Source organism: Mustela lutreola, chromosome 10, assembly GCF_030435805.1.
Source record: "Mustela lutreola isolate mMusLut2 chromosome 10, mMusLut2.pri, whole genome shotgun sequence".
Lineage (NCBI taxonomy): Eukaryota > Metazoa > Chordata > Mammalia > Carnivora > Mustelidae > Mustela > Mustela lutreola.
Genome location: NC_081299.1, coordinates 6,180,458 through 6,205,312, shown reverse-complemented (window position 1 = coordinate 6,205,312; position 24,855 = coordinate 6,180,458). Strand labels below are relative to the sequence as shown.

Below are 24,855 nucleotides of genomic sequence, written 5' to 3'. Positions count from 1 at the left end.
GCGGCGGCGGCGGGAGCCGCACGCGCGTCCCGGCCTCTGTCCCCGCGGCGCCGCGGCCCCGGCCCCCTGCCCGCCCGGCCATGCCGTCGCCCGCGCCGCCCACCGTGCTGCTGCCGTCGGAGCGCGCCGTGGTGCTGCTGTCGTGCGTGCTCTCCGCGCTCGGCTCGGGCCTGCTGGTGGCCACGCACGCCCTGTGGCCCGACCTGCGCACCCGGGCCCGGCGCCTGCTGCTCTTCCTGTCGCTGGCGGACCTGCTCTCGGCCGCCTCCTACTTCTACGGGGTGCTGCAGGACTTCGCGGGCCCCTCGTGGGACTGCGTGCTGCAGGGCGCGCTCTCCACCTTTGCCAACACCAGCTCCTTCTTCTGGACCGTGGCCATCGCCCTCTACCTGTACCTCAGCATCGTCCGCGCGGCGCGCGAGCCTCGGGCCGGCCGCCTGCTCTGGGCCTTCCACGTCGTCAGGTGCGTGGCAGCGGCGCCTTCCCTCGAGTCCCCGACCCCCACCTGGGACCTGCCTGCTGCCTTGTGGCCCTTGCGCCTTTCTGGCACCCGCGTCTTGGTCAGAGCCCTGGCCGGGGGCGCAGAGGGTTGTGTCTGCTCGTGTTCCGAGGCGGTCGGGGGCCGGCGGGAAGACGCGAGCGGAGCAGTGGACCTGCCCTGAGCATCAGGGCAGAGGGCACCCCTTTGGGCCGGCTACGGAGCCCGAACCTCCCGGAGAGGTGGGGGGCCAGCGCTCAGCCCTCGTAACTTGGAAGCACCTGGGGAGATGGCACCTGGGGAGATGGCGAGGACACCTTATGCCTTTTGACTCCTGCTTCCCTGCGTTCTGGCCATCTCTGCCGCCCATGGGGAGAAGCTCCTCCTTCCCAGGCTGAGGGGGGAGATAGGTGCTGCTCCAGGCTGGAGAGGGCCGCGGTGCCCAGTCCAACCCTGTGCCACAGTAGGTGCGATGCGTTCAGCCCCTCCCAGGCTGGCTACCGGCGGCCAAATGCAGTGCCTCAGCGGGAAGGTTTAGAGAGTATGGTCTTCAGTGTTTTGTCTTTGCTCATCTCTAGACCCAGATGATCTGGACTCTGTAGGGTTCAGAACCTCTGAGGGTGAGGTCAGTGGCAGGGGCTGGTCTGAAAGAGGGCCCCCAGGTGCCTGGAGTCTATGACAGTAGAGTCAATGGAGGGCTTTGCCGGGCCCTGGCATTAGAGGCACCTCATCAGGACACCCTCGCCTGTTGCAGGTCGCCCTTTTCCTGGTGTAATTTCCCCAGTCTGAACACCGATGGTGTCCTGCACTCCACGCAAGGCAGGAATCCTACAGGGCTCGTTGATCCTTGGCCCTCTCCCAGATAAGAGCACCCGGTACTGCCCTAATTATAGGACCTCGCTGTTAAATACTTGAGTGCTTTCCATGGGACTGAGGACAGTCAGCACTTTGGCAGAGACAGGTCACCTGGATGTCACAACGGTGAGATCACAAGCCTGCAAGAGTCACTTGACCTCTGGGGCTCAGAGCTGCTGGATGAATGCCAGCTGGTCCGTGGGAAGCTTAAGTGACCTGCTCCTCAGCTGTTCATGTCATAAGTTTTTCAGGGAGCCAGACAGGGCCTCAGATGCTGCAGAGACCCCCCGGGGCCCCCTTTCCTCCCCTTGCAGCTTCCCCTGCCCCCCGTCGCCCTGCTGGCCTCTGCCTATTTCAGAGACCCAGTCCTGGGCAGTCTGGCTGGGCGTACACCAGAGTTCACATACACTTGAGAAGGAGCCCCAGACTGGACCTTCCTTTGCCAAGAATCTCTTCTCTTCCCCCCCTCCCCCGCTCTTAAAAAAAGAATATTTATTTATTTATTTATTTATTTTATTAAGATTTTATTTATTTATTTGTCAGAGAGAGGGAGAGCAAGCGAGCACAGGCAGACAGAATGGCAGGCAGAGGCAGAGGGAGAAGCAGGCTCCCTGCCGAGTAAGGAGCCCGATGTGGGACTCGATCCCAGGACGCTGGGATCATGACCTGAGCCGAAGGCAGCCGCTCAACCAACTGAGCCACTCAGGCGTCCCAAAAAAAGAATATTTAAAAGCAGTATATTTTTTAAATGATGGAGCGAGTCTGATACATCTCCTGTAGAAAAGTATTTTCTAATGAACCTGAGTTGGGAGTTTCTTCCTTTCAGTCCTAGGGGTGTTTTCTGTGATGCCGGGAAGAGGCCTTCTAAGAAGCCAATTGGGAGTTGTTCATCTTGTCCTTGGAATGTGATCCATCAACTTCTCAAAAAAAATTACCAGGCTGCCTGGGTGCCTCAGATGGTTAAACCTCCAACTCTGACCTCAGCTCAGGCCTTGATCTTAGGGTCGTAAGTTTGAGCCCTGCACTGGGATCCACACTGGACAGGGAGCCTGCTTTTAAAAAAAAAAAAAAAAAAAAAATTACCTATATCCAAGGTTCAAAGGGAGTTTGATAATTTGTTCTCTGGTGTTCCCTTTCAGAAGTTAGCTCTCAGCACCTTGCTGGTCTAAGAAAATTGATAGAAAACCCGTCTGACAGGATCATTTATTGACCTAGATCCTCCCAGGCCATAATGCTAATGACCTTGCTGAGGGCTCTCCAGTGGCTTTCTTTGGAGTATGAGTTTATAATGGTTAAAGACCTGTTGGCCTGAGAAATCTCATCTTCAGACAGAGACTCCTCAGTCATCCACTTTTAACCAGCTCAGCCTACTGAAGATCAGTTCTCGTCAAACCTTCAGTCTGGGAAGGCATTTTAAAACGTACAACGCAGAGATTGAGAATGTCTGTTGGAGTTTTTATGAAATTATTTTTTTTTAATTTATTTATTTATTTGACAGGCAGAGATCACAAGTAGGCAGAGAGGCAGGCAGAGAGAAAGGGGGAAGCAGGCTCCCCACTGAGCAGAGAGCCTGATGTAGGGCTCCATCCTCGGACCCCGGGATCATGACCTGAGCCGAAGGCAGAGGCTCAACCCACCGAGCCACCCAGGCACCCCTGAAATTATTATTTTTTTAAGATTTTATTTTTAAATGATCTCTACACCCAAATTGCTGCCCAAACCCCAAGATCATGAGTCACATGCTCTACCGACTGAGCCAGCCAGGTGCCCCTAAAATGTTTAAAAAAACAAAAAACACAAATATCCTGGTAAATGGCCAATGGAGACATTGCGACAAAGTGTCAGAATGGTTCATAAATATATAGGGGAAAGTTTCTCCCATTAGTAGTCAAAACAATACAAATTAGAACAATGAGGTACATTTTCTTATTAAATTGGGAAAAAAGTAGGAAAGCGGAATACTAATTCGATAAATGCTGGTAAAACTGTTATTTTCCGACATTGTTATTGGCAGTGGAAACTGGGATAATCCACATAGAAAGTATCTGGTTTGTACCCTTTGATCCACTAATCCTATTTTTAGGGACCTCGTCTAAGGAGATAATCCAAAATACATTCAAAGCCGTAGATACAAAGGAGTTTTTGTGGAAATTTGGAAGCAACCTGAACGTCCAAAATATAGGGGAACAGAGGGTTACTAACCGTACCCCACAGGAAACGTTACGTAGCCATCAATACTGGCTGTGAACATGATAGAATGTTAAATGGAAAAAAAAAAAAAAAGCCATCTCTAAAACTGGACCACGGGAAGCAGGAGACCAGATAGGATCCTACACCACACCCCTTCCCAGAAAGGACTTGCACGATGTACGACCCCCGCAGGCCCCATCGTAATACCTGAGCAGGTTCCCTTTACAGAAAGACTTTTTTTTTTGCCCACTGGGGAAGGAAGGCAACTTAGACTTTAGGCTCAAGGAAATGGTATTTTATCATGAGTTGCGTCTGGCTCCAGAGTTCTTTCAAAGTGCCGGTCCATTCTTGAGCTCATTGGCCACCAGTAGTCTTGTGCTGGGCAGGATGGTCACTCTCTAGTCACAGCTCATGAGATTTGCCTGAGCTCACGAAGCCGTAAATGGTTATGAACTCCAAGGGTCGGTTCTCCATTTATGATCTTGTCTTGTCTCTTGACCTGAGGATAATTCTTAAGGTTGGGATATCATTACACAATTTATTTGTAACTTTCCAGATTTCTGCCGTTACAAACATGGTATCACATTGGCTTCTGTCTTCCGTGTTTATTTTTCTGGAGCCATTTAAGAGTATAGAGTGATGACTCCAGAACCCCTAAATCCTTTGATGTTTTTCCAAAGGAAAGGGACCGTTTCTTAGGTGAACACGTACACCTTCCAGAAGCAGGACAATGGTGTCACCCAGAACAATGCTGTTATCGGAGAGAGGACTTTACAGGGATGTTGTCTGTCTCCTGCCAGTGTCCCCAGTGGCAAAGGGACACCCTTGGCTTGTGTCTGACTTAGTTGTCCGGTCTCTCTCTTGTCCGGCAGTCCGCAACAATTCTTTTTCCTTGGTGTTTCAGGACACTGACGTTTTTGAAAGGCGCAGGCCTGTGGTTTTGCAGAAGGTCCCTCTGCTGGGCTCCCCCGTGCTTCCCCACAGGTGGTTTCAGGTTCTGCACGGGGACTGGAATCTTTGCATGGCTTCCTCCGGGGACTGGAATCTTTGCATGGCTTCCTCCCTGGGGACCTGGATTTGTTCTGCCTCTGGGGGCAGGAATTCTGATCGCCTGGTGAAGGTGTTTCCTGCTGGTTTTACAGGGTAGTTACTGTCCTCCCTTTTGGTAATGAAAAATACCTCGTGGATATAAAGACCTTCCTACTCCTCAGATTTTACCCACAAGGTTAGCACATGTCCAATCTGACAGTATTCTGAAAGTGAATTTCCTGTTTTTTTTGCTGCCTTTATAAGGTTGCGTGAGAATACCTAGCATCCAAGGGAAAGTCCTGGGTTAAGACGCCCCTCCCTGTCCACTGACCATGAGCCGTGGAGGCAGCCTGGTACAGACCCCCCTGACCCCCGTATTTCACAGTCATGTGCATGTGCATCTGGGAGCGTTCATGCTACTCACTTGAGAAGATGTCCAGGAGCTCAGGGCCCCCATCCCCGGACCAGGCGTTATGGGGTGTCCTGTGAGCAGGGGAGAAAGGCTGGGCTGGGGGCGAGCCTCATTGCCTCAAATCAGAAGAAAGGGTTCCAAGCCAGCCAGATGAGGCAGTCATAGGCTTTCTCCAGGCACCAGGTGGGAATGGGTGTGGGCCTGACCCATGGGCCCACCCACGCTCTGGAGGTTTGCTTGGGGATTCTAGGGGAAGAGTCTGTGGTTCCCAAGTTCGCCATCAAGACCGCTGCTGCAGGGAGTGGGAAGTTCTAATGTAGACAAAAGGGGAAACACGGGGCCAGGAAGGGGAAGGTGCTCTAAGCTCTTTGACAGGGAACTAGCTCACTGTGGGGCCCAGTGACGAGGCCCCAAGCAGGTGTGTCCAAATGGGGGAGGCACGTGGCAGCTGCCGGAACAGCACCCCATGTCGCTCAGGGCTCCCCAGAATGACGAGAGTTGAACTGGCTTTGCTTTTGCCCCCTGAGAAATGTTCAGAGGCCACTGCTGCCTTGTGAGGTCTCTACCTGGTGTTTTGTGTGCACGGGAAGAGGCTGTGAGAGAGAGAGCAGGGGCTGCCCTTGACCCTCCGACCGGCTTGGCCGGGACCTGCGCCGTGTCTCTGAGCACGGCGGGTGGCTTCCCGATGCCCACCCGCGCTGGGCCTTCGGGGGTGTGTGCTTACCAGTTCCTTGGCACACCCCACTCCCTTCTGTGGCTGGTGCCACAGACTGACCTCGTGGTGGCCTGGCCAGTGGCTGGCCGGTTCCCTGAACTTCTCCCCCGACCTACACCTCTGCGCCACACTCAACAACAAGTGCCCTTTGTTCGGGGAAGAAACCTCCGGGCCGCTCCCGGCAGACGCACTACGCTCTGGGCCCAGCTCTGTCTTGCCCCCAGGAGCTCTCTAAATTGGCACATTGTTGCCCGATGGTTTTGTTCTCTGTTCTCAAAGCATTTTCTTTTCTTTTTCTTTTTTTTTTTTTTTTTTTGAGTTGACCTTTAAGGCTTTCCATAGACCACCCAGCCCAGGGGCCAGGCCCTGCTGTTTGGGGGAGAAGACCCTTCTGTTTCTTTCCCAGCAGGTGCCCACCCCCTGGTGGAAAGATCTGTAGGTGGAGTGAGGTTTGGGGTGAGGGGGAAGTGCGAGAACCTGACAGTATGGGAAGGAGTGAGCAGACCTGGTAGCCTCAACCTCGCCGCCGTGACCCTGGGGCAGAGGTTCCAGAGACCGCGGGCGGGAACATCCCCATCGGAGCAGAGCCGGGGACTCCGAGGGAAACCCAGAGCATCACCGTCCAGAGACAGGCCCCCTCCTCGGGGACACCGGGTAGATGCCTGGGAATTCGGGTACCAGGGATGGCTTCCCGGCCACCTGGCTCACCGTGTGGTGCTTCTGGTCCTGCTCCTCTGGAGGAGACTGAAAACCAAAAAGATGCTGGGGCGCCTGGCTGGCTCAGTCAGAAATGCGTGCGACCCTCCGTCTCAGGGTCATGAGTTCAAGCCCCACGATGGGCATGAAGCCTCCTTTTAAAATAAATAAATAAATAAAAATAAAAACAAAAGGATGTCACGTTCCAAAGCAGAGCTCTGCTCGTGAGAGACCTGACTGGCTTTTTGTCAGTTTACCTTTTTCCCCTAAGCTTGCTGAGGGACCCCACCCGCTCTGTCAGCCCGGCTGTGGTGGGGTCCCTGGGCAATGGGCACCTGGGTCTCCCTTGCAGTTCGTAGAAAGCCTCTCTTTGTCTGTTGGGGCTGCCCTAGCAATGTACCACAGCCGAGTGGCTTAAACAAGAAAAGCCCATTTTCTCACAGTCCTGGAGGCTGGAGGTCAGAGATCGAGGTTGACAGGGCTTTCCTCTGAGGACTGTCTCCGTGGCTTGTAGGTGGCTGTCCACACCCCATGTCTTTCCATGGTCTTCCCATTGTGTGTGTGAGAGGGGGGCTCCTGATCTCTTCATATAAGGATGGCGGTCGGGCTGGGTTAGTGCTCACCCTCCAGAACATTCTATTGGTCACTCTAAAGACCCCCATCTCCACCTACAGTCAGATCCTGAGGTACCAGGGGTTAGGACTTGAGCACAGGAATTTGTTGGAGGGGGTACCCAACTCAGCTCTTAACAGCCTTTGAGGGCGGATGAAGCCGACTTGGGGTCTGACTTCGGTTTCCGGGTGAACCCAAGGGAGGGGCGTGGACATTCGGAGAAGGCCTCAGTGTCCCTCCAAGTGGGGGACTGTGCTCCGAGTGTGGTCTCCCAGGCTCCCTCCAACCCGGTGACCCCAGCGCTGCTTCTCCTCAGTCTGAGTCACAGGTTTGGAGAGAAGGGGACCAAACACCGTTCACAGCATCCCCTGCACGGGGTCCCGTGGCTTCCTTCAGCGAAGCTGCCAGTTCAGTCTCTGGTTTCAGTCCTGAGTGGGGCACCCTCTCCTCCAGCCGTCTAACCCCATCTCCCCAGCCCAGCTTCGTCCGGAGCCTCTGAACATTTGAGCTCAAGGCCCAGCATCTCCTAATGTGCATGGCTCTGGGGCCACCTTGACAATCTGAGATCTAGAAGGTGGGTCGCGAGCCTCGAGACGAGGTAGGACAGCTCCCTGGCAGGTCTGGTCTGCCACATCCCGGCATCAGGGTGAGCCTTCGAACCACATGTTTTCTAGGTCATAATCAGCTAAAGTCCTTGATCTTTTTCATGTGCTATTATTCAGTGATATTGCTTTGGATTTTGTTAATGTTTTGGTTGCTGGCTTCTCTGAGGGGAGGGGAAAAAACTATTACATGGTACGTGATGGGAGATGGAAATATGCATCTCTGGAATGCAGGGATCGTGTCCCATGTCTCTGTGAAATGCTTTCTAGATTCACGGTGCCTACAGCTCAGGCTGGCCCCCTGGCCGGAGCATCGCTTGGCTTACCTGAGGTTGCCAAATATACTGACTTTCTCCTCACTCTTCAGATGGAGAACCTTGGGGCATCTTCAGCAAATTACCCTTTTTCTATCCTCAGTCCATTGGCGTCCTGGAGCCAGCTGGGGAGACCCAGTTATTAAATTTTAGGGCGTTTTAGGAGCTGATTGCTAAATATAATCATTAATAAAAACTAAATTATATAAACTTATAGTAAGTTGTATTAAAAAGTAGTAAAAATAGGAAAAACTATGTTTTTAAAAAGATTTTATTTATGTATTTGAGAGAGAGAGAGTGCAAGAGCATGAGGCGGGGGGGTAGGGCAGAGGGAGAGGGACAAGCAGACTCCCCGCTGAGTGTGGACCCCGAGATCATAACGTGAGCTGAAGGCAGATGCTTAACTGACTGAGCCACCCAGGTGCCCCACTAAAAACTACATCTTAATTACTTTACTATTATCTGTGAATTATTTACAACTATTATATCTGTGGTATGGAAATACGGTCACAAATACTGTACATCTGTCTCCAGCCACGTGTGCTGATGGCTTGAAATTAGTCCTAGGGGGAATATTTGCCCTGTGGAGAATGGCAGACATGACAGATGATGGCTTGGTTGGTTGTTCTGCTGATTGTGTAGAGCAGAGGTCAGCAAACTTTCCCTGTAGAGGACCGGAGCAGGTGTTATCTGCTATTGTCACTGTTCGACTTCTGCCCATGTAGCCTGAAAGCAGCCCAAAACAATACACAAAGGAATGAGTGTAAACGAGGCTGTGTTGCAATACTTTATTTAAAAAAGTAGAAAGCACACTCCAGCCAGATTGGACCTGAGGGATGGAGTGTGCTGGAGCCCTTCTCTAGACTTCAGGTGATGGAGAAAATATCAGTAGGGAAGATGATACTTAAAAGGGCTGCTTGTGTGAACTTCAGAGGTGGTACCCACACGGGGTCCGGTGGGAACCCAGGTATTCAAGGGGGTGAGAAGAGGTGGTATCCTGGAGCAGGAAAAAAAAAAAAAAGAAAGAAAGAGAGAAAAGAAAAAATACTCTTCCAGGGCTGGGAAATGAGTATTTGCTCCCACAAGGAAACCACTCCCTGGTCACCATTTGTCTCGTCCCTTAGGTCTTCCTTTTTCCACATGATTCTTATATGGGAAGGAAAATGAAAACACAACCAGCTTCACGTCCTGAAACGACTTTCATTTCATTCCAACCAACACGTCCCGTGAGGCTCAGGTGGCTATCCGGAATCCGCCACTAGGATCACAGCGTGTGGTGTGATTACTTGCAGACTGGGTGCCTCTGGGTGCCTCTGGGTGCCTCTCGTCTTTCCTATCTGTTAAAGTAATAAATGTCCGTGTGCAAGCATACATCTGTGCACACGCACACGCGCACAGATACGTCTGTGTGCGGAACCTGTTGCTACGCGTTACCAGCACCACAGCGCCCAGCCCCACAAATTACAAGTCCGGCAGAGCCTGCTTGGCTGGGTCCGTAGACTCTCTTCCCTCCCCCTCCATTCCCACCCCTCCCCGGTATTACTTCTTCTTACCACCTCCGCTGAAATACCTCTCGAGCAGCTTCTGGCCACACGTGCTTAGATTCAAATAGTGACTCTGATTGATCAGCCCACATTCTTTTTTTTTTTTTTTTTTTTAAGATTTTATTTATTTAACACACAGAGAGAGAGATCACAAGTAGGCAGAGAGGCCGGCAGAGAGAGGGGGGGATGCAGGCTCCCCACGGAGCAGAGAGCCCAATACGGGGCTCGATCCCAGGACTCTGAGATCATGACCTGAGCACAAGGCAGAGGCTTAACCCACTGAGCCACCCAGGCGCCCCAATCAGCCCACATTCTTAACCCATGAAAGCCCTCTCTGCCTGTTGGGACTTCTCTCTGGCTATTTCCCAACATAAACTTGGCTCCAGGTGCACCCAAGTCAGAGAGAGGAAATGCATCACTTTGTAGATTTCTTACCCCGATGAGAGCCCAGAGTCACGAAATGGGGTTTGTCTCCGGGTGGGGCCCAGGTCTCCTGCGAGGGCCACCAAGATGCTGAGGAAGGAGAAATCACTGCCTATGAGTCCGCTCCCTTCTCCTGCATGTCTGCCCTGTGCGCTTCCTTCCAGCCCCGAGGGCGCCCCTCCGCTCCCGGGCAGCCCCCTGCAGGGTGAGCTGCCCTCCACACCAGGCTTTTTTTTGGTCAGTCGGTTGCAGGGTTCCTTGGAGGAACCCAGTAAACCATACAGTGATGAGTGCAGTTTTAGTACCTTAAAAGCCTTTTACTTGGGCGCCTGGGTGGCTCGGTCTGTTAAGCATCTGCCTTTGGCTTGGGTCATGATGCTGGGGTCCTGGGATCGAGCCCCACATCGACAGGGGGTGGGTCCCTGCTCAGTGGGGAGCCCGCTTCTCCCTCTCCCTTTGCTCCTCCCCCCTGCTCATGCTCTCTCTCTCTCTCAAATGAATAAATAATCCTTAAAAAAATAAATAAAAGCCTTTTACTTCTCTTTCAATGACAATGACATCCTTGCAGCAAATAGTTAAGGAGTGAATTGGGGAAGATCCTTGCTTGGCTCCCACCAGGCGCCAGGCGCTGTTCTAGATGCCAGAAAGCGCAGGGCACCTGCCCTCACGGCGCTCATAGCTGGGACATACATTGTCTCCAGATCCCAGGACCCCATGAATCGTTAAGTGGTGACCCTGTATTATGACAAAGCAGTTTGACACTAATCTGTATCACCTTCACAAACAAGTAACCAATTAGATCAAGCATTTAAAATGGACAAACTCCTGGGGGTAACTTGGTCCCTTTCTCGTAACCCTTTAACTTCTGTGGGTTTGTTGTCCCTTCTGTGCCTTTGTGATGTCAAGGAGAACATTCCCACCTCCGCTGAGGGGGGAGAGTGGATGCGGAGGGTGAGGTAGCTCTGCCTCATGCCCTCATCTGGGCCCCCAGAGGCCAGTATGGGAAGGGGAGCGGGTCAAATAGGCACTCCATTCTGAAAGTGCCCAATGCAGAGTCCTTCCAGGCCCGGGGAGTTGGCTTTCTCTGTCCCGCACAGCCCCGCAGCATCTGGAGAACCTGATTGAACACAGCACTTCTACTCATTTTGGCAAGACTAACATGCAGCTGTGGTCCCATCATTGTTCTAGAACCTTCTCTCAAAAAGAGTTGTTCCTGGCTGGCTCCGTCAAGTCAGGGCATGCAACTCTTGATCTCAGGGTTGTGAGTTTGAGCCCCAGGTTGAGGGTAGAGATTCCTTAAGTAAATTTTTAAAAATTAAAAAACAAACAAACAAACAAACAAACCACTGTTGCTTACCCAGAGCTCTCAGCATATAACTGATTTCTGAGTTGAGTGTCTCATCGATGACAGGGTCCTGCTTATACATGGCCTGTCCTCTAGCGACTGACCTGGGCCATGGCTCCCAGGAGCAGAGACGGCACAGGCCCTCCAGGCCGGAATCCTGGGACGTCGGACATGACTCAGGACCGCAGTCAGACTCACTGACATACTTACCTAGTCCCGGGTTTCAGCCATGTTCCCCTCAGTTTATTCCCATAGTGACCTGCTCTCTTCTAGACACCGTGCCCGTCCCCACTTTGTGGAGAAAAACACGTGTCGAGGCCAAGTGGCGTCAGGGCCAACTTGGATCCTGCTTCTTGCCTGGCAGCCCAAGCTCTGAGCACCCCCAGGGTGCCCACGAAGCCTGTGTTTCCCCCTGGCCTGTGTCAAGTGCTTCGCAAGCAGACCTGTGCGGGGACACTGGGAAGCTCCTTGGGGCTTGGCATTATCTGGCCGTGTTGCCATCAGGGGAAGCTCTTGAAAAGTCAGCCTGGCGCTGCCCTAAGAGGGGGTCCCTGTGCCTGGCCTGATGCTTTAGAGGCCCCCCCTTTGATCTTTGCCAGGAATACCCCTTCTCAGAGAGCAAGGAGCCCTCAGGTCCGGAGAGATGTGTCTACTACCCAAGCCCCTTGTCCCCCTTCTAGATCCTGCTGCAGGTGCGCGGGACCCCGGAAGTCCCTGCTGCGGCAAAGCCAGGCTGCCAGGGTGTAGACCCCAGACCCAGGCGGCCAAGGGGGCTGTTGGGTGAGACACAGGCGCAGGCCACCCTGGGGGCAGGAGGGAGCCGCCCTCCCCGAGCCGCAGCCTTCTCGCGCCCATCTCCAAGAAGCCCAGCAATTCTAAATTACAACTCAGCCTCCGAAGGGCTGGGGGCGGGTGTGGGTCCAGGCAGGAGGCCAGGACATCCCTGTGTCCTCTGCCCCCGGCTCTGTGACAGTAGGGTAGGCCTGTGGGGCTGGGGCAGAGCGGTGCTGGGGGCGAGGGCAGTTGAGGACCAGTTGAGGACCCCTCCCCCACTTTCTCCAGGGATGCCGTGTGGTCCGGGGTTTGGGGGGGGCGGCCCGTGGCTTTGCCCCTTCTGGCTCTGCTGGGAGCAGGGCCTGACCGGGGCTGCCCCGTGTGCCCATTGTCCCTCAGCTGGGGCGTCCCACTGGTCATCACCGTAGCCGCTGTCGCTCTAAAGAAAATCGGCTATGACGCGTCGGACGTGTCCGTCGGCTGGTGCTGGATCGACCTGGAGGCTGAGGACCGCCTGTTGTGGATGCTGCTGACCGGGAAGCTCTGGGAGATGCTGGCTTACGTCACGCTGCCTGTGCTCTACTTCCTCATCAGGAAGCACATAAACAGGGCGGTAGGTGCCTGCGGCCGCCCCCTCCCCAGGCCCCCAGACAACAGCTCCGGGTGGCCGTGACACCCTAGCACCCGATGCTGGGCTCCGCCACTCAGGACAGGCCAGGGGGACGCCCCATGGCCATCGGGTTTGCTAGTTATGCGGTCCTGGAGGGAGTGGGTCCTGTCGCTCTCCGTTGTGGACAAGGAACCAGAGGCCAGCAGAGGCGAAGGGGCTCCCCAGACTCACCCAGCCCCTGAGGCCCAGGCCCTGTGCGCGGCCTCTGGGAGAAGAGCGTCCAGCCTGTGATCTGGGCACAGGCCTCTACTGCCCCCTCCTGGCAGGCCTCCAGGCTTGCGCCACCTCCAGGGGAGAGCATCCCAGCAGTTGAACTGGGATGCCCTTGAGAGACGGGAGCTTGGGCTTTTGTACTGCGACACGGACGCCACACCGCGTCCCCTGTGGCCACTGAACGTGGGTCATACACGTAGACTCTTCAGGGTCTCTGGAGCTCAGAGAGCAAGAGCTGGGCTGGCTGGAAAGTCCAGGCAAGAATTTTTTTCCTCTGACGACGTGGCCAGATGATTCCTTGTCCTTAACTGCGTGGCTGACAGGTCGCGGGGCGGGGTGTGTGTGTGTGTGTGTGTGTGTGTGTGTGTCCTGCGCGGGGACAGGGCGGGAGCGCCGAGGGGGCGCGTCCGTATCCGGGCCCCAGGATGCTGCGGCCAGCGCGTCCGTATCTGTTCGGGGCTTTGTCTTTGCCCGTTTCTCGGGGGCTGAAACTGCAGGGGCATGTGTCCCCTGTCTTGGGTCTTCCGCGGCATCCTGTGACATGGCGGCCGTTTCCGAGTTTGTGGGGTGCTCCCCACGGCTGACTGTGCTCCTGCCTGTGGATTCTGGGTCTAGACTTCAGGTTCTCTTTGCACTCAGAAAGTCCACTGCCTCCCCACCTACCCCCACCCTCTTCCGATACCGCGGGGCTTACCAACAGGCCTGAAATCTGTCTTCTTGCTGGTCTCCTGCCTGGGCCGGGGGCACCCTTCTTGGCTCCTTTTTTGCCCTGGGAAGGTTCTGGATGCCCAGGCTGCCCCTCTGCAGCTGCTCTTCTGTGGGCCTCTGTTCTTCCTTGGTCTTCGCGGGGAACCTGGGGCCGTGCGTGGGAAGCCAAGGGGAGAACCAGTCCTCTCTCACAGCTCTGCAAGTGTTTTCCAGAAAACGGGAAGACTAGTGGGCAGGGAGGTGTAGGGGTTGTTCTCTGCCTCTAGCTAGGAAGGAGAGCTAAAAATAAGTCCCTCTGGGTGGCTCTGTTGGTGAAGTGTTGGACTCTTGGTTTCAGCTCAGGTCATGATGGCGGGGAGGAGTAGGGGGATCAAGCCCTGAGCCAGGCTCGGTGCTGAGCGCAGAGTCTACATCAGACAGATGTAGACTTTCCCTTCCCCTCTGCTCCTCCCCCCACCCCGCCTCTGCCCATGCACCCCCTCTCTAAAATAAACAAAAATAAAATTTTTTAAAAAGATTTTTATTTATGGGACAGAGAGCACAAGTAGGGAAAGCAGTAGGCAGAGGCAGAGGGAGAAGCAGACTCCCCACTGAGCAGGGAGCCCGATACGGGGCTCGATCCCAGGACCCTGGGATCATGACCTGAGTCAAAGGCAGACGCTTCACCAACTGAGCCACCCAGGCACCCCAAAAATAAAATCTTAAAACAAAGAAATATAAGTGAACTGGAACAAACTTTGCAAAGAAGAGGACAGCTGCCCTGCTCCCCTGTGCGCTCACCGCACCCCTGCCAGGCTGCTCTAAGCCCCAGGGGAGGAAGGCAGGAAGCAGGTGCTGAGCAGGGCAACCTGGGTATTCACAATGTCAGTGTTGTGACTTCTCCCCTCACCCAGGCTGTCACAGGACACAGGACCAGGCTCAGAAACACATCTCTGTTATGAGCAGTTGCACCTTTTTTTTTTTTTTTTTTTTTTAAGATTTTGTTTATTTATTTGAGAGGAAGAGAGAGAGACAGCGAGAGCAGGGAGGAGAGGGAGAAGCAGATTCGCCGCTGAGAAACGAGCCTGATACGGACCTCAGTCCTAGGACCCAGGCACCGTGACCTGAGCCAAAGGCAGATGCTTAATAACTGAGTCACCCAGGGGTCCCTGCATCTGTTTTTACTAATTCAGTTGAGATCTGGAAATGGAGCTTCCTGCCTTCCTCTCACTGAAGGGTGTTCCCAGGTAGGGAAGCCCAGAGCCTGTGCCTGCTCACCTTTTCTTCTGCCCCAGTTTTGGATGGAGCCCCTCCTTCATAGCCTTTGCCCTGGGGGAGCTTGCATTCTAGAAGGGGAGGGCAGGACGATAATAAGTAACAGGCCTGATAAATAAGGATGAATGCCATCTAGGAAGAAGGATGGTAAGAGCTACCAAAAAAACCAGGCAAAAATAAAGAGCAGAATCTGGGGACAGGGCTACCTGGGAAATAACCTATGCACTTGAAATGGGATTGTCAGGAGGCCTCCTCCAGGGGGCGACATTGAGCAAAGGAACGAAGAGGGTGAGAGAGTGAGCCTCCAGGCAGATGGGAAACAGCACTCCAGATGGGAACAGCTAGTGCAAAGGCCCTGTGGTAGGGTGTGCCGGGGGGGAATATGTTTGGGGAATAATGAGGAGGCCTGTGTGGCTGGAGTAAATGAAGCGAAAGCAGCAAGCATGAGGTCAGAACTAGATTAGAGTCTGAAACCTTCAGGTAGAACTGAATCTGACTTAGGTTTCCAAGGAACCGCACTGCTTCCGGGCTAAGAATAAGACTGCAGCGAGAAGGAGTTTGGATGTGAGGGCGATGGAGGAAGACAGCTAAGACAGACTTGCCGCTGCCCAGAGGAGTGGTGGTGGCACTTGGACCGGGCTGGTGGCAGTGGCAGTGGACAGGGCATCGGGGTTCTGGCTCTCTTTTGAAGGTGGAGCCTGCAGATCTTGGCCAGAGGAGGGACGTGGGTGGCAACAACAGGAGAGAGTTTGCGGCCCTGGGTACCTGGAAGGATGCGGGTTTGTTGGCCGAGGTGGGGCAGTGCATGCTAGGCCTGGGGGTGAGGATCCTGCGCGGTGCCCTGACACCAGAAATGTCATCCGTGGCTCAGACCCCCCGCATGGGGCTGCGCAGCATGCAGTGGGGTGAGGGCGGCAGGGCAGCCCGCCGCGCTCACCCCTGTTCTCCGCATCGCCTACACAGCACGAGGCACTGTCGGAGTACCGGCCCATCCTCTCCGAGGCACACCGGCTGCAGCGCCACGCCTCCGTGGCCGACAAGAAGCTGATCTTCATCCCTCTCATCTTCATCTGCCTCCGGGTCTGGAGCACCGTGCGGTTCGTCCTGACCCTCTGTGGCTCCCCGGCCGTGCGGTCACCAGTGCTGGTCGTTCTGCACGTATGTGGGCCTGCCCTCCCCGGCCCTTGCCTCTTCCCTGCCCCCACCCCCAGCCCGGGAAGGGTGTGTGCTTCCCGATGCACTGGCTGGCAGGGATCCTGGTTCCCTGCCTGAGCCGGGGAGCCTTAGTGAGAGAAGGGGGAAGGGCGGTGAGGCTGTCCTACGGCCCAGGAGCATGAAAGGGTCTCCAGGGGCCTGGGAGTGATCCTGGCCTTCCAACCCCAGAAGGCCTGCACATGGGGGTTGCAGACCAGCCTCAGCGGGGGGAGGACAGGTTCTGGGGTCCGCAGCACTTCCCAGTCTCCTTCTGTGGGCACGTCCGCCCCCCTCCAGCCCTGGCACTTGTGCCTCTCCTCTTCTCCCCAACAGGGTATCGGGAACACGTTTCAGGGCGGCGCCAACTGCATCATGTTCGTCCTCTGCACCCAGGCTGTCCGAACTCGGCTCTTCTCCCTCTGCTGCTGTGGCTGCTTCTCCCAGCCTTCTGCCGAGAGCCCGGCTGGCCCTCCCAAGGCTCCTGCATCCTCCAAGACAGGAGAATCCCAGGGATCCGGACACACCCCAGATGAACTTCCAAGCACCTGAGCTTGCCCCTTCCTGGTTCTGTGCACAGGTGCTGCCTACCTGGGGACACGTGCTTCTGTGAGTCCCAGCCGCAGAGAGTGGGGCAGGCACCCACTGGTGCTTGAAACCTTCTGCTTTTGAAGCTCTTGACCCCCCTTGTGGGGGAGTGACCACAGACTCAGCTGCTTCTACCTCCTAGACCCTCAGGTGGCACAGCCCCACTCCCACCTGTGTCCTGCTGCACGCAGGGGCACTTGCCTGCATGAGGGTCGGCAGTGAGATCGGTACGTGATCACTGTCAGGTTGCCTACTACAGGGCCTTTGCACTAGCTGTTCCCACAGCTGACCACACACCACTGTTTACAATTCGAGGGACCCACACCTAGGGGAAAAGCACAAAGAGATATATATGTATAACATGCACCCGTCCTAAATAAAATGCCAGGGGTTACCCCAGGTGCGTCCCCCAGTTAGATGTCTCGAAGCTGATTTTTGGTTTGTCAGAGCATTGAGATTTCCCAGCTTTTCTTGGATAGCTTTGCTGGCCAGCAAAAGAGCCAGTTCCCTTTAACTAGGTGGAAGGTTCCCATGAGGTTTCTGGGCATCTGGTCTCCTTGGGACGTCCAGATCCAACCCTCGATGCAAATTGCACTTGACTTGCCAGTCTAGGCTAGAACCCAGACTCCTGCCTGCCTCCACCAGTCTCTTTAATACCCAGTTCCCTTCTCCTTCGCGAGAGCTGGAACAGGGACAGGAAGAGGCATTGCAGGGAATCCCAGTGGATGTTGGATGCCTCCTAAAGACTGGACGGGCGAGCTGGGGAGGGATTTGGCTGATTCACTTCCTGGCTTAGTTTTTCCTAGGCAGGGTGACCAGAGAGTTGGTGAATGACCCAAATAACAGATTCCTCTAGAAGGTGAAACTTTGGGGAGTGGGTTGGGTGAAGTGACACACGCATCATGGGGTGATTATTTACATTTAAAAGAAAAGGATCAAAAATAAACCCGTATCTCTATAGTCATGGCTCTTCCACCAACTTTTTCCTGTTCCTTCAGAAAAACGTTTCTCTATTAAGTCACGGAAGCCACTGGCTAAGGTGGCAGGTGTTAGTGTCGCGGCAGGCAGCTTGGGGAGGAAGAGTACAACTTCAGCCTATCCATGTCCCTCCCCTGGGTTCGGTCAGAACTCTGCCAAACCGAAGTGATCTTCTGAACCAGTAAGACGTTTCTGGATTAAAACCAGCGCCACCATACTGTGGATCCCCATTTTATTCTCCAAACCAAAATCTGTCACAGGAAGAGAGTCTGAAAGAAAGAGTTGTCAACAGAGCTATATCCAAAATGCTCATTTTTGGTTTCCTTTTTTTTAAGTTTTCTTTATGAAAATCAGCAAGTGGTGATCATCCCCCTTACGACTCACGGTAAGCCCTGGGTGACCCTACAGAAAGCTACTTGCTGGTAGGCTGAGCTCCTTTTTTTTTTTTTTTTTAAAGATTTTATTTATTTGTTTGACAGACAGAGATCACAAGTAGGCAGAGAAGCAGGTAGAGAGTTGGGGGTGGGGAGCAGGCTCCCTGCTGAGCAGAGAGCCCCATGTGGGGCTCGATCCCAGGACTGCTCATGATGTGGGGCTCGATCCCAGGACCGCTCATGACCTGAGCGGAAGGCAAAGGCTTTTACCCACTGAGCCACCCAGGTACCCCCCCCTTTTTTTTTAAGCTTTTAGGTAAGCCAATCTCCTTACAGAAATGGCCAAGGTAAGAGGAATCCAGGGACTCCCTAGAGACGGTGGGTCTTAACCAGTTATGATCATGGGCCCATAGCTGGTTAAGACCGTCACGTTAGCTTCTGGGACAGAGCCGACATTCCGGAAATTGCTTGCTGCAGGAAAGAAAATGGTTCAGAGCTGAGTTAGCCTGCGGGCCACGAAGCCTGCGGTGAGAACAAAGCCTGCTCGGAAGAGAGCCCCAGAGTCTGGCTCAGCCGGCAGTGCTGGCTGCCCGGCCCGGCGCGGCTCCCACAGGACTGGCCAGGCCTGGAAGTCCGCCGGCAGGCCGCGGCCAGGGAGGCCTGGGGGCAGGAGTAGGGGCTCCGGAGAATCCCTGGGCCTCTGGGGACCCCTCCGGTTCTCATTCCTCTCATTTGACGCCCCTGCTGTGTGCTGGCTGCTTTGGTCAGAACCACCCAAAAGTGACCCCCTGGTCAGAACCACCCAAAAGTGACCCCCGGGCTTATTCCCATCTCGGCTTCCCCGGCTGCCCGGCGCGTTGTCGTTGTCTGCGGAGCCCAGATGTGTTACTGTGGTTGGTGGAGACACGTGGGCCGGAAAGGGGTGCGGTCGGCGGGGGCGGGGCAGAGGCGGAGCTGAACCTCTGTGGGGTTCAAAACTGGAATGTGGTGGGATGAAGTCGTGTCTTAGGAGCCCAGGAGGGGCTCCTGCTTCCCATCAGAGCTTGGCTCGGTCCCGGCCCCGGGGGTTTCTTTCTCTTCCACCAGCCCTGCTGGCGACCCTCCCCTGCGGCCTCCCGGCGCAGGCACGGGCAGGTGCTGCCGCCCCATCCGGTGTCCTCAGCCCGCCGCCCTCTCAGGCATTTTCTGAACCTCGGTCTTTGAGTCAGGCACGTTCTGCCTCTCTGTGCTTCTGAGCTCTTTATGTTTGTTTGTTTGTTTTGTCTTTGAATAAAGAGTATTAATTGGCCTGGGGTTAAGGGTGCAGCACAGAGCTCCTCTTATGTACACGACAAGAAGAAACATTGTACAAGAAACTTTTTACAAACGTCCTGCCCCGGCATAATAACAGCCCGAGGTCTTTTTGGCCGGTGCAAAACTGTATTGAAACCCTGGGTCGAAGCCAAAGTCTTGCTATTTTAAATTAAATAAAATACTTATTTTTCTCTTCTGTGTTTGATAAACTGTTTTGGCTCCGATGGGGTTGCAGGGGCGGGGCCAGGCGGGGTGGGGTGGAGGCCGTTTTGTCCAGAGGCGCCTGGGTGGCTCAGTGGGTTAAGCCTCTGCCTTTGGCTCAGGACTTGATCTCAGGGTCTCTGCTCTTGGAGGGTGCCTGCTTCTCCTTCTCCCTCTGCCCCGCCCCCCACTTGTGCGCTCTCTCTCTCTCTCAAATAAATAAATAAAACCTTTATTTAAAAAATACACATTTGTCCAAACTCACTCAATGTCCAACACCAAGAAGGGACCCTAACGTGCTCATACAGACACTTGATGACTATTTGCCCAATAGGTTCGTCCAAGGTCACGAGCACAGCATTCTGGTGGAGAGTGTCGGTAACGGGAAAGGCCACGCGTGTGTGGAAGTCGGGGTATACGGGCGACCTCGGCACTTGCCCCTCACTTGCACTGTGAACCTAAATCTTTCTAAGAATCAGTCCTCATAAGATTAACTAATTGAAAATACACTGACTAGCCCCTAGAAATGGCTTGCCTCTTGGTTACATTAATTTTGCTATAAAGAAGCAACAAGCACAAACTTCAATCGTCCTGAAAGAGCAGTGCCTTGTCCTGCCTCTTCCAGGCCATCACTGTGATGAAGTGTTTCAAGGGGGCCTTGGGGGGGGGGGGTCGGTTTTTTATTTTTTTTTTAGATACTCTCTCCTTTGCATTTCCCCCCAAGTCTCTAACCTAGATGCGCCACGTTTATCTGTAAGAGAATGGGAGAAGCCTCTCTCCTGCCCACGCTGAGGAAACTTCCCGCGACCCTTCGCCCCTCACGAGGGACCATGTGCCTCTCCCTGTCCGTCATCCTTCGTCATCTCGTCCCTGACCTTCCTGCCCACCTCCTCGTCCTGCTCGGGGAGGTCCTGTGCACCCCCCACAGCACAGTCTGCCCCAGAGACTCCAGACTGAACCACAGGGGCCACAGGAAGAGGCCAGCCTCCAGCGTGCTCTGGCACCTGTCCCCGTGTCCCCCCCCACCACCACCCCTGCAAACAGCAGGCCGGTCCATGCTTGCAATGTGCATGTGTCTTACTGCCGACAAGCAATTCGGACGCCAGCTGAGAGTCTGATAATTCAATTCAATTCTGACACTCTCTCCCTGGGGACAGCATCAGGTCCCACTGGTGAAGGGCCTCGTCCCACAGGACCGGCCCCCCCATCCCCCCTCAGATGACAGTCTCAAGGGACCTGTGCTTCTGACCAACCAGCCATGATCAGAGGTTCCCATGACCCCCTCCCCAGAGGAGGTCATGAATTTGCTGGAGTGGTTCACAGGACTCAAACACTTTACTTTACCTCCTTGATTACTGGTTGATGATAAAAGGCTGTAACTGGGCAACAGCCAGGTGGAAGAGATGCATGGGGCAAGGCACGGGGGAAGGGTACCACTCCCCCCGAACCTCTGCGTGTTCACCAACTCAGAAGCCCTTCAGATCCCCGTCCTCTGAGATTTTGTGGAAGCGTCATTACAGGCACACAATAGCCCATCTCTAGGTTATATAGGGGCTTTTCCAAAAGTCACCACTAGGACATAAAGATGCCTTTACCACTCTCAACACTTGGGAAATTCCAAGGACTTTAGGATCTGTACTCTCGGAGTCAAGCTAAGATCCGATATATATTTCTTATTAAACCTCAGATTTCCAGGCATGCCCCTTGCTGTTGGCTCTCCTGCGAAAGCCCCTTCTTTCCCTGTTTGCCTGGCCTTTCACTTCTGCCCTTAACCAGCTGACAGCCCCAAGGTCACCTCCCTCTGGTCCACGGCCTTCTAAAGAGACCTCTGGGATGCCACAGTGTCTACAGAGATGACTCTTGCAGCATGTTCTCCCAGAGACTGCCCCGTTCCTGGCATATAGCCAGCCTCTATCCGGGCCAGCCCAGCACACACACCTAGCAGGTGAGAAACTCTGGGGAAGTAGTGAACTGCTTTCTGAATGAATCATGTGGGTCCAAATCAACCAACCAACCCCCCCCCCCGAAATACTTATTGAAGCAAGAGTCCCGAATCCAGGCTCCACGAAGTAAGGGTGCCCACCGTGAGGAGGTCAGGACATTCTTAGCAGCTATAGCTAGAATTTCCTGAAGTCTCACTGATGTGGCTTCAACTGGGGACTGTGACTCAATGGCCAAGAAAGAATTCTTGAGACATTTTCGGTGCAAAAAAGGTGGTTTTATGAAAGTACGGGAACAGGACCCCTGGGGTCAGAAAGAGCTGATCCTCAGTTGTGAGGCGAGTCTGATTGTAGACCTGGGGTGAGTAAGGACAAAGGAAGTTTCCAGATTGTCATATGTCAAAGGAGACTTCCAGCGTCCTGGAGGGGGGGTTAATATTAAGGTTGCCTTTTGCCAAAGTATTACCATCAACTTGGCTGGGCCCCTTAGGAAGGTCACTGCCTGTCCCAAGTGCTTCTCAATGGGCTGTAAATCACAAGAGATTTAATTTGATCTGTATTTCTTTTACCTTTCTTCTCCACGTCCATCCCCCTTGAATAATTTTGACCCTTAAGTCTTTCAGTTTGCTGTGGGAGGAAGGTCTTATCTTCTGTAACTTCATTTTGCTGAATGGGAGTGTGTGTGTGTGGGGGGGGGGTAGAGGCGTCCCTACCTATGGGTCAACATTGGTCAGCTGGGGACAGATCCGCATACGAGTTACGGAAGGCAGAGGCAGCTGAATCCAGAGTGCTTGCACGGATCTTCCCCAGTGGAAAGGACCATCTGTCAGCTTGAAGTTACCGCAGTGAAGGAGTCTGGGTACCAGGTGGAGAGAGACCTGATCAGAGTAACAAAAAGAAAACAAACAGAGCCCAAATAAGAGTCCTTTGAGAGTTGAGAAAATCCTCTTCCGGTTCAGAGGTGGGGTGGGGGGCAGAGGAAGAGAGAATCTCAAGCAGAGATTCCTCGGGGCTCAATCCTGGAGCTCTGAGGTCGTGACCTGAGCCCAAATCAAGAGCTGGCCACCTAACACTCGGAGCCACCCAGGTGCTACATACGCTCTGGCTTTTAAGGCACAATTTTGTCTTCCCAGCCACACAGAACTGGTTAGGGTGAGAGCTGAGTTATATTCATGCCATTTTCCAGCTGTTCAAACGACGATACGCCCAGGGGGTCCTGTTACTATCCCCACAGAATCACAAGCATGAAGATTACCTGTACGCGAGCTGTTTCTCGGAAGTTTACCTCAAGTCGTCTCGCTTAGGAAACATTCAAAGACGGTAGAATTTAACATCTGCAAAGATGTGTTACTGAAAAATAACTTTTTTCTCTCTAAAATCATCCTTATTTCTAGAGATAGCCAACTCCAAACTAATTTATTTGTAAAGCAAGTCCCATTTTAACAAACTTAGCCTAATTATTGACATCAGCTCTGCAAAAATAGTGAGAGATGACATAGATCTTTCAAAATCCACTTTGCTGGAATTTTTCGTTAAGGAATCTCAGTTGAAATTTCAGTAGCCTCTCTAAGCCAGGATCCAAGCCAACACTTGCCATCAGACATGCCTGTAACACCTGTCATAAAGTTTTAGAATATAACTGAGGCCCAGAGCTGAGAAAGAATTCTTAAGATGTTTCTGGTGCAAAAAGGTGATTTTAATAAAGCTCAGGGACAGGACCCGTGGGCAGAAAGAGCTGCTGTTCTGAGATCCCGAGAAGTGGCTGATTAGATACGCAGTGGGTGGAGAGGTGAGGACAAAGAGGTGTTCAGAAGGGCTGTGGGATGCTAAAGCAGACCGTCAGGATACTGGGAGGCTTGGCTACTGTCCAGCCAAGGCTGTTTTTCCCCTAATGAGTTTCCCGATGGAATGTCACACTCCTCCATCACGCATCCTTGTCAAAGAGCTTTAGGTTTAGAAGAAATTCAACTTTATTTACATTTCCTTCCGCCTCAGCCTCCCTCAATTTTATGGAGGGGAGGGCGATGTTAGGGTTTCAGGGACTGAGTTATGGGTCTCTGGAAGTTAGACTATTGATAAGAAAGCCTTTTCCTTGCAAATCACTAGGACATTTGTGAACGGAGGGAGACTCCAGTCGTACAGGATTGGGATCTCTACAGGTCAACTCTTGGTTTTTCCTTTAGGGTAGCCAGGAGTGCCTGAGGAATGTCACATACGGCCCATGGCGGGGAGGGGTGCAGGGTGTCAGCTTCTATTTTGTCCTCAGCTTCCCTTCTATCCCCTCATCATTTCCCCCTTGAACAGTTTTGACCCTTGAATCTTTAAGGTTGTTAAAGGTGGAAGGTGTCATCTTCTGTCCCTTCTTCCTGCGGAATAGGGGCGTCGAGCTGTCCCCACCTCTGGGTCAGTATAGGTCAGTTGGGGAATATCGGGGGAAGTTACGAAAGACGGAGGCAGCTGAGTCCAGCACGGACAGGATGGAAGCATCTCCGCGAGGGGTCAGGTTCATCTGTCCACGTGACGTCATTTTAGCCAAAGGGTCTCGGCACCAAGTAGAGGAACACTGAAGGAGGCAACACATTAAGATCAGTAAGGCTAGAAGAACGAGAAGCCCAACAGAGATCTTTAATCGCTGACCATAATCCTCCTTTAAACCAGGAACGTAACGAATCCCTGAGAGAGGAAGAAGGATTTTATAGAGCCTCATTTTGGGCATTCCTATCTTTTATTAGTCCTGTGACGTTTCTGCGATAATCTGGGATGTACACACAACATTCTCTTTTGATCACTGCACCTGTGCCGCCCTCTGCTTCTGTTAGAAGAGCTAAGGCCATTCTTTTCTGTAGGACCACCTTGTACATCTGTGTGACTTCGATATTAAGTAAGGAGACGTGACTTCGTGAATCACTGAGTGATTTCATGGCGCATTTATGAAGGGCTTCTACCTGCCAGAGGACATCCTCTAACCCTACGGATGGAGCAAAAATGGATGTTAAATGATCATACCATTTAAAAATAGATCGTGTCCATCTTTGCTTTAAATTGGGGAGATTAGCAGCAGTAGTGATGGTTTGAGGAATGCGTCCATGAATCCAGACAAAACCTAAGGTGCAGAGACCTTTCACTGCAGGGGAAGCTGGGGCCATGGGTTAGTTCCACATACCCCGTGGGTTCCATTTGGAGCTGGCTGGCCATCTGCTGCCAGGTCACCTTACCCAATCAAGAGCAAACAGTCAGCAGCCCAGAGTACTATTATTTGGGAATAGATTTAACCCTACTGTCATTTGTATTTTCAACAGGGGCATCTGACATCTGGTCAAGTAGAGTAAGCAAGATTAATAACCTCTGAACAGTTACACTTTACGGAGAAGTTCAACGGTCAGGTCCAGGCGAAAGGGTAACTGTGTTTAGAGTTTGACAAGTTTCAAGTACTATTTTAAGCATATCTATAAGCAT

At 53.3% G+C, this 24,855-nt stretch overlaps 1 protein-coding gene across 1 annotated transcript; it reads left to right on the top strand.

The window, feature by feature from the left end:
* Positions 1 to 19,454, top strand: GPR157 (G protein-coupled receptor 157). The gene is made up of 4 exons (XM_059136884.1): positions 1 to 463; positions 12,389 to 12,602; positions 15,798 to 15,992; positions 16,362 to 19,454. Exons 1-4 carry the CDS (start codon positions 81 to 83, stop codon positions 16,575 to 16,577), a joined length of 1,008 nt encoding a protein of 335 aa, XP_058992867.1. The 5' UTR covers positions 1 to 80; the 3' UTR covers positions 16,578 to 19,454.
* Positions 19,455 to 24,855: the final 5,401 nt, after the last annotated feature.